This window comes from Triticum urartu, chromosome 5 (genome assembly GCF_003073215.2).
Source record: "Triticum urartu cultivar G1812 chromosome 5, Tu2.1, whole genome shotgun sequence".
Taxonomy (NCBI): Eukaryota; Viridiplantae; Streptophyta; class Magnoliopsida; order Poales; family Poaceae; genus Triticum; species Triticum urartu.
Window position 1 is genome coordinate 661,424,782 of NC_053026.1, and position 9,890 is coordinate 661,434,671.

At 50.7% G+C, this 9,890-nt stretch overlaps 1 protein-coding gene across 1 annotated transcript; it reads left to right on the forward strand.

Annotated features, from left to right (window-relative positions):
- Window positions 1-1,000: 1,000 nt before the first annotated feature.
- LOC125506588 (cytosolic sulfotransferase 7-like) lies at window positions 1,001-2,330 on the forward strand. Its single transcript, XM_048671374.1, has one exon. It carries the CDS (start codon window positions 1,095-1,097, stop codon window positions 2,085-2,087), a length of 993 nt encoding a protein of 330 aa, XP_048527331.1. The 5' UTR covers window positions 1,001-1,094; the 3' UTR covers window positions 2,088-2,330.
- The last annotated feature ends 7,560 nt before the right edge of the window (window positions 2,331-9,890 follow it).

Here is a 9,890-nt window from a genome sequence, read left to right on the forward strand (position 1 = left end):
ATGGAGTCGTTTTTTTAGCGCGCTCAGTTTTTTTAAAAGAGGTCTGGGGTTCTTTTTTTAAAACAAAGAAAAAACTACGGTTTTGCAAATACTACAGTACTGAAATCACAGTTTTTAAAGGTGGCCAAACAGCTCGCTGTAATTAATACTGTGGTAATCTAAAAAACTATAGTATTCACAAAATACATAGAAAATACTTTGTTATCTAACAGGGCAAGTGATGTTTTATATTGCATTCTTAGAGGAGTGCTGCAATGATAATACTCTCTGATCTACTCCCTTCGTTTTTTTTTAGTTTGCATATAAGGTTTGCTCAAAGTCAAGCGAGTTTGACTAACTTTATATTGAAAAATATAAACATTCACAATATGAAATCAATATTATCAGATGCACCATGAAACGTATGTTCATACTATATAGTTTTAGTATTGTAGATGTTCATATTTTTTTATATAAATTTGGTCAAACTTTGTGCAGTTTGACTTTGACCAAATCTTATATGCGGAGTAAAAAGAAAGGGATGGAGTATATTCATACCCAAATGATTTGATGCATGGAGCACTGTGCTCCAACTAGAACTTTTGTCAAGATCTGTTACCATTCGCTTTGGTATGTCGGGTTAGGTCAAATCACTTGGCTATAAAAGAGTTCATGTAGCAATGTGACATGCGGTCTTGTGGGGTAAATGAAGTAAAAGATGATGAAAACTCTAATTAATCAATCAATGGAAGAATGTGTGCTTCAGTGTTCAGAGGCTTAGAGCTTGAAAATCATTATACGTTAAAGACAACTTGACATGTTCTAGTCACTCGTGAGTTTGTGATATGTTCCCCGACATATGGGGGCTCAGATTACGCAAATGCCCTAGGAGATGCTCTGATCATGATCACACGAGACAAGAATACAAGATACGCTGGCACTTTGATGAACGTGTGGTACCACACGCACGCCACCAATATTTTCTTGCTGCTTTTGCTCCAAATTAATGTGTGCGCATGAGATCTCCATAATCACAACAAGCAAGCGCACATGCATGACGAGATGAGATATATCTGCCATGCCATCGACCCGCGCTCTCTCAAGCTCTCGGTGCCATGGATTCTCCTCATGACGACGGCTTTGCGTCGGAGATGGCGGAGCTGCCGCTGGAGACGCGGTACCCGCCCTTCGCGCTGCGCCAGTACGCTGGCTTCTGGCTGCCGGAGCGGACGCTGGCGCGCGGCCTCCCGGCGGCACGCGACCGGTTCGCGCCGAGGCCGGACGACGTGCTCCTCGCCAGCTTCCCCAAGTCCGGCACCACCTGGCTCAAGGCCCTCGCCTTCGCCACCGCGCGCCGCGCCGCGCACCCACCGTCCGCCCACGACCACCCGCTGCGGCAGCGCAACCCGCACGACTGCGTCCCGTTCCTCGGCATCGGCTTCGCCCTTGACAAGGACGTCGAGCTGGAGGCGCTCCCTTCCCCGCGCGTGCTCGCCACGCACCTGCCCTTCTCCCTCCTCCCCACTGGTCGGAGCCGGGTCGTGTACGTCTGCCGGGACCCCAAGGACGTGCTTGTCTCCTGCTGGCTCTTCACTAGGAAGGTGTCAGAGAGCGTCGGCGTCGACGCGGAGTCCTTCTCGCTCCGGGAGGCCATGGAGCTCTTCTGTGCGGGACGCTGCATGTACGGCCCGCAATGGCTGCACGTCGCCGAGTACTGGGAGGCGAGTCGCCGGGCCGCTGGTGAGGTGCTGTTCCTCAGGTACGAGGAGATGCTCCGCGACCCCGTGGGGAGCCTGAGGACGATGGCGGAGTTCATGGGGTGCGCCTTCTCCCCGGAGGAGGAGGAGCGCGGGGTCGCGCGAGCCATAGTGGAGCTGTGTAGCCTGGACAAGCTCAAGAAAGTGGAGGCCAACAGGAAGGGGCGGACGGCAGCAGGCATCAAGGCCGACGCCTACTTCCGGAAGGGGGTGGCCGGGGATTGGAGCAGCCACATGACGCCGGAGATGGGGAAGATGGTGGACGAGGCCGTGGAGGACGGGCTCCAAGGGTCTGGTTTTAGCTTCACCGACTCAACTCCGGCCAACCCTGAATTTTGTCCAGATGCATGAAAAATGACGAGTCGAGGCCAACAATCCCAGATCCTCCCCGGCCGGCACCAGCTCTTGGCGACTAGCCTCGTCGGCGGCAATGACTCCTGCTGTGTGCTTTTTTTTTCTTTTCCTTTTTGGTTCAATAATGCTCGTGTCCTTGTGTTTGTGTTCAATAATGCTTGTGTCCTTTTATGTTGAGTCCGGTGATGCAAGTGTGATGCGCTTGCTTTTTTTTAGGGGAAAACATTGCCAATTTATTCATAGTTCGCGGCTCTCTCGACCGTTACCTCCGAACGAATACACCCCGAAGGAACATGGAGCCAAGTTTTACATAAAGAGTTACAGCAGGGAGCGACTAACAGTCAGTCGACTAAAAAATTATAATTTGGGTCGGTCAATTTTTCTTAGGATAGACAAAAAAACATTTTGTTAACTTTCTGGGCCGGTCACCAAACATCCAAATGTGCTGCCCAAAGCCTCAAACTCATGCGTACAGCAGCTGGCAAAGCATTCACCCAAACCTGCCTGGACTGGTAGATTTTGCTATTTTGACCCTTTGCGCAAAGTTTAGCCGGATCTGACCCCGGTTTAAAAATATTTCGAGATTTGGCCATTTTTCCTACCGCCGGGGAGACTGTCGGCAGGGTAGAACAGGCTACCGCTGGAGGGCTCGGCGATAGCCCACTCATCCACGTCAGCTTCAAACGGCAACTGTCTCCTGTCGTCCATCCTACCGCCAGAGGCCTAGGTGGTAGGCTGTGCAACCTACCGCCAGAGACCCCGGCGGTAGGTGCTCAACAGTTATAAACCCGCGAGGGCCGGGCGCGGGGCCCACCCAAGAACCCTAGCCCCCATCTTCTCCCCAGCGCCGCGTCGCGCCGCACACAACAGAGAGGAACTCCTCTCTCATCCCCTCCACTCCCACCCTTCCATCTTCTTTGTTTCTCCACCATTTTTGTAGATCGAGATGGCTCCGAAACAAGAAAAGTAAGCTCTCTCAAACCCTGCAATTCGTTTCAGTTAAAACGCTTTTGATTCGATGCATTATTTGGCACAAGATGAACCCTATTTTGTCTAGTAGATTATGATTTTTGTTGTTTTTAGGTTTGTTTAGTTAGGAGTAATATGATGTTTGATGTGGTTGAACATGATAGAACCCTATTTCATCGAGTAGATGAACCCTAGTTCATGTGGATTCAGAACGCGAGGAATGTTCCTCGGGTACGAGGAGATGCTCCGTGACCCTGTGGGGACCCTGAGGACGATGGTGGAGTTCATTGGGTGCACCTTCTCCCCGGAGGAGGAGGAGGAGCAAGGGGTGGACCGCGCCATCACGGAGCTATGCAGCATGAAAAAGCTCAAGAACATGGATGCCAACCGGAAGGGGCAGACGGGTTCGGGCGTCAAGGCCGACGCCTTCTTCCAGCAGGGGGTGGCCGGGGACTGGAGCAGCCACATGACGCCGGAGATGGGGAAGATGGTGGACCAGGCTGTGGAGGACGGGCTCCGCGGGGTCTGGTTTTAGCTTTGCCGAGTCGACTCCGGCGAGCCACTGACGTCCTACTACTTCCGGTGGAACGCGCACCTTTGCATTATGTGATGAACGAGGTTTGTTTGTGTGATGATCGAACTATATCGTATTCTAGGTTTATGTATGTCCGTGTGATGAAGTTTTTCTCATGCATGAACTATGTCCTACAGTATATATGATCTATGTTTGTGTGGAAAATGCCCATGCATGAATGATCCATGCAACAAACGTAGAGGATCTCGCTGGGCACACATCTCTTTTGACGGACAAATGATCGGTGCCCCATATGCACATGAATAGTGTACACCAATTTTCACCTAGCAACGAGCTGCGAATTCCTGACCCCCGACACCGACGTGACCGACCAAGGGCATATAGGTACGCCTATACGGCCGGAGCAATCGCCAGGCCAGGCTGTTGGTTGGCGAGATTTGATTGCACGGGCTACCACCTACCTACTACTACATTTTGTTGCTCCTTTTTGCAGAGGACCACTCCTCCAAACTACTCATGTGTGGAGATCAGATCTCCAACCAACTGTTCCTGTGGCATCTCTCAAGTATCTCTAGCCGGCCTGTATCCGCGGGTCTGCCAGCCGTCCGCAACGCCGGCCACAACACTCTAAAGTTTGTGGTCATGGCGCAGGTGGTGCACTGAGGAGGATCGAAAGTGGACATGGTGCCGATCGTGCGGGCGTGGCCGGGTTTAAATAGCCGACTGCCGTCCAGGCCAAGTGGCGGGTTATGTCAATGCGAGCGCCTAAGTGGGTTTCTCCGCCGTGCCGCCTGCTTATTGCCGGCAAGCGATTGGACGGCAGCCGGTTTGAATGCACTAGATAGCCGTCCGCTCTGGCCAACATGAATGTGGCGCGAGGAGAGGAGGTGCGGGCACACAGGACTGCGTGCGGGCGAGGGAGATGTTTTTTGGGTGAGACCGGTGTGTCGGACGCTCACATGGATGTGGTCCATATGCCCACAACTCTTCATGATGAGCGCACGCACGCGAGAGACCACTCGAGACTACATTCTTTCTCCGAGCTACACCCATACACTTGCACTGGACTCACACTTAAATAGCCAAGTACATGAGTCTCTACGCACGCACTAGCCAGCCACCATGCTCGGCCATTGACCCAACTAATTTAGTGTGAACCAACCTGTGGTTGGATAGTTAGAGGGACTATGGGGTTTAAGTCTGGTGCTCGCATTTATTTCTGAATTTATTTTAAAATTTTCAGTGATGCGCATTCAGTGGGTGAAGACGTTTTCGTCGACGGCGAGGTGCCTACGGTTACTTCGTAAATTTCAAGATGATATGCCGGCTTAGTCTTTTGAAGGTGCTCATAGAGACAAGGTGTGCATGTATGCACTCATATAGGTGAGTGTATGCGCGTGTATATAAGCGCTTACGTCTGTACTGTGTTAAAAAAAACCAACTAATCTAACTACATGTAGGCGCACGTACACCACCCATGCAACCTCTCCACAACGGCCGCAGGACTTGATGCTAACAAACTCATGGATGCTTGTGCAACCTACATGCATGCACCAGCACTTGGGCAACCTCCAACGTCACACGGCCAGCTCTGCACGACCTGGCCACGAGCGCTAACAATTTCCCTTTAATTTTGACACGGCTTACCGTTGACCGTCGCCTTGAACGCCTCCGTCTAATGCTACCGTGCGCCTCTACACGTGGCCGCGCCTGCATGTCGCCATACCATGACCGTCGCACCATGTCAGTGGGGCCTCTGCCTCCACGCAGCATCCATCCTCTTCCTCGATGAGACACGCCGAGCTATTTCTTCGCCAACGACACACGCCTGACATTCTGACGACATACGTCATCTTTTTTGGTTCCGGCAACATATGTGATTTGTCGTTGACGATCATAGCACCGAACATCTCTTTAGGCCGACACATGGCCCGGAGCTTAATCGCGCAGCCGCCGGCGAACGCCGCCACCGCGGGCACGCCTCTGGCAAGGGGAACGATGCCCAAGACAACCAAACTCGTGATACTTGGACATACCCCAAATCACAGCTCTCTCTCTCTCTCTCTCTCTCTCTCTCTCTCTCTCTCTCGCAGACGAAGGTGAAAAAAGGAGCACACTGATTTTTTTTTTGGCCAACCCTCAACTTTGCCCAAATAAAAATGATGAGTTGAAGCGAACCCATATCGTCCCCGGCACCAACTAGTTCTTGGCCGACCAGGCTCGTCGACATGATGGTTTTCTTTTGTTTCAATAATGCATCTTTGTGTCCTTGTTTTTGAGTCCGGTGATGCTATCTCTCTCCCTGTCTCGGAGGAGATGCGCTGGACTGGTGTGTGTGCGCGCATGCAATGCATATTGTCCACGTACTGTCCGTCCATGTGTGCTTACCTTTCTTTGGCTTCCAGAACTCAACTCAACTGAGCTGAAATATGTGTGTGTGCTTTCACCATTGAACTGAACCGATATGCTACAACTATGTCTCCAGCCATAATTGTTACTGATATATTGGTATAACATGATGCATTTTCACAGCCTCCACATAGTTTGTTCGGATGGGGACCGGGTTCGGCTCGATTATGTTGGGGCCGGTTCGGGTGTGTGAACCATTATAAATTTTCGACCCAAAAAGAGATCTATTTTTTTAGATAAAGAAGCGAAGTCATGAAAGCCCGAGGACGAAGAGTAGACTTTCTTCTTCTAGTATTACGGACGTCAATCGTACTTCTATGATGTGATCCCTACCATATTAATTCTCCGCCCCATTAGCTTAAAACCCTACCATGCCAGGATTCCGTGCCATGGCAGCTGATTTCTCTACCACCCCACTCGAAGGCTCTGCCATGGTTGCCGTATCGACGGAGTACCATGAAGGTTTCACCGCCTTCTCTTGTGATGTCACCGGTGTCTCGGTGCCAACGACGGTCCTCATACCCGACATAGACCAACAACATGGTCCTGTCAGCCTTTTCACCCCTGGGCCGACATTCTAAGCATGAGCCACGCACCCGAGTGTGCACGGGTAGCTCATGTTCGGTTTCCACCTATGTCATGCTTCGCTCTAAGTGATGCCGCTCCAGCTGCATGTAGGCAAGCAGTTCAGGATGTGCACCGCCGTCTTTACCGCTCATCCCACAACATGACCGGAGCACTCATGCTTTTCAGCAATCTTCATGCCATTTCCATGACGTTCTGATTCCACCGCTCCACCACATCATTCTGTTGTGGTGAGTGCGGTGTTCTGGTGTGGCTCAGTGGCTGCTATCCGCCTATCCCCGTCCTCGTTGCAGAACTCCGCAAACTCCAGTGAATTGAACTCACCACTGCAGTCTGATTGGCACACCATCATTTTCATGTTCACTTCATTCTCTCCGAGTGCCCTCATTTTCTTGAAGAATTCCAGGGCTTCGTGCTTTGTTACGAGAACTTCCAACCACAAGTATTGACTATGACCGTCAACAATGAGAAGTAAATACTTGTTACCTCTTGGAGTCATTGGAGATTACCGTACGTGAGCTCAAACCGCTTCTTCGTTGTTTTGCAAGTAGACAGATCAGCGTCATCGGGTTGAGGGACACCTAGTAGAGACGGATTTGCATCCGCCTCACGCGTGCCAGCACGAATCTTTGCCAGTCGAATAGGCTCATGACGTCGTCCTCGACCACCATCTTCAGGCCAATTTCATCTAGCTGCCTAATGTTGCTCTGAAGCCGAGGTACGAAGTACACCTCAGACAGCACCCTGTGGGCGCCGTTCTTCCACTCTAACAACATGGATCCAAGACCCTGGATCTCATCAATTACAAAGCCATCTCACAATTTTATTGTACCTTTCACGAATTCAGTGAGGAAGGTGAACATGAATCGCGACCCCTTCATGTGGTTGCCGGCCTCTGTATCGAGGAACAAGCGGTCGTCCAAGGACACCACGGGGGTCGACACATTTTTGGCTCAGGAACACACACACTCCTTTGTATCGCTTATTATGGCCTCAGCTGGAAGTGCTGCCATGGTAGCCGTTTTGGTTGCAAGACTCACTAGAAACTCTGTAATGTCAGAGGTTTTGCCACCAATGAGGGAGAGAATTCCTTATTTGGCCCTTTCTTAAAGTTTGGTTCCCTATTTGGCCCAACTTTTTATTTTCTTCCCTTTTTGGCCAGCAAATTTCATTTTGTTCCCTATGTGACACTTCTGTCGGTTTTGTCTAGTAGCAGTGTTAAATCTAACCTGAAAAGACCGTTTTATCCCCAGTGTAGTATGTGAACATATTATTTACATACAAAGACAACGGTAATGTGATATATTTTGTCCTGTTTGAATAAATAAATAAATAAATGTTGGCACAAGCCTGACCTCGAGGCTGCAAACGATGTGTATTTTTTGGCGAGACGCGCCCGTACGAGCTACTGCAGCCGATTGCTTTCCGGCCAATCAAGCGTAAACATGCTAGTACACAACAAGCAACAAACAAGTAGACAGGCAGCTGGATTGATTCTCTCGTGCTGTACACGCACGTAATACAACATGAAGCAGGCAGGCGGATTTCAGCCGGAACCTCACGCATGGGCAGCTAACTTAAATAGGCTATAAGCTAGCGATCAACTCGCCAGTACTAACTCGGGCGAGATAGAACAACACGAGACGCCGAGATTTAGTGGCGATAGGTGCGATTGAATGTCTTTGTATTAATCTGAGTAGATTACACGCATATATATAGCAGTAAAAGCTAGTTATGCGAGTCCTAATTGATCTATTTGGTGATTGCACCAGTCCAAGCCGGACGAGGTCTTCTTATCGTGGTTAATTCTAACTAAAAGTATTCATATAACTAATAATAATAATAATATGATGAAATGCCGCCATCCACCGAAGAGTAAATAGCATAAAACTACTACAATTCGGGCTAGGGTTCCAAAAAACTACCGAATTTATTTTTCACTGATAACTACCAAGTCTGGGGTTGGCTGTTTCAGAAAACCCAAATCACTGTGTGATTTAAAATCAATCCAGATTATGACAGATCGCGCCCGCACTCAAACAAACCGTTTGTTTGACTGTTTGTTTGACCGTTAGCTAACACGTGGGGTCCATCTGTCAGCCTCAACCTTCTCTTTTGAATCATTTTCTCTATGCCCCATTTCGTCGAGCACCTTATGTGCGTGCAGCTCGTCGGGGAGAAGAGATTGGTGGCTCGCAGGGGAGGAGAGCTAGTTGGCTCGTCGGCGAGGAGAGCTTGCTGCATCCGGCGCGCGACCTCAGGTGTGACCATGGCAGGTCGGGCGGCGCAGGTCAAGGTGGAAGGCAGGCCGGCGCCGTCCATGGCCGCACGGCGGGCAGATTTACTGGCCCGTACGCTGCAGGCGGCGGGGCGCAGCTGTCGCCGGCCAACGCCGACGGCTCGATTCCGGTGGCTACTGCAGCTCCCCCGACCTGGCCACCCTCTCGCGCATCGGGCCTGCGCTCGGCGGGAGCGGTCACCGCCCGGATTCCGGGAGAGCACGCGCGGCCTGCGCGTGCGTTCGCTCCTGCAGGAGGGGGAGCCGGCTGGGCAACGCGGCTGCCGGCGTGGGGAGAGGTAGGCGGAGGTGGTGCGGTCCTGCTGCCGGCGGGGCGCGGCGGCGCGGTGACGGGCCGAGCTCGGACGGCACATCAATGGCCGCAGCGGGTGGCGGATGGAGTGCGGCGGTCGGCGGCAACCTCGCCGGCGGCGGCGGAGGGCACCAGGAAGCGGGATCGACGGGCGGCGGCGGTAAGTCGCGCTCCTGTTGCGCGCTCGTCCGCGCGTTAAGTTGGTGGATGACGGCACCGGTCAGGGATAAAAATTCATTGTTTTTTGTCATGTAAATTTTATTGAGAATGACATATGGGCCCCACCAGTCATAACAGTCTAACTTAACTGTTCAGTTAACCACGTTGACTTTTGTGCCACGTGAAACCTGACGTGTGGGCCATATCTGTCAGAAAACGGTTTAAATTTTAAGCACACTGTGATTTGGACTTTTTGAGCCAACCCCAGATTTGATAGTTATCAGCGAAAAAATATTTGATAGTTTTTTGGAACCCTAACCCAAATTATAGTAGTTTTATGCTATTTACTCTCCACCGAAGCACCCCTTCTCTATCATTTTTGTGACATACTATCATTAGGGGCAAAATTGTCTTTGCACATGCTAGGTAACATCTTTGGATGGAAAATGGATGAAAGTGTCATATAAGACGCAAAATGAAGTTTAAGTGTCAAATAAGAAAAGAAAAAGTTTATTGGACCAAAAAGGGAACCAAATTTTAAGAAAAGGTAAA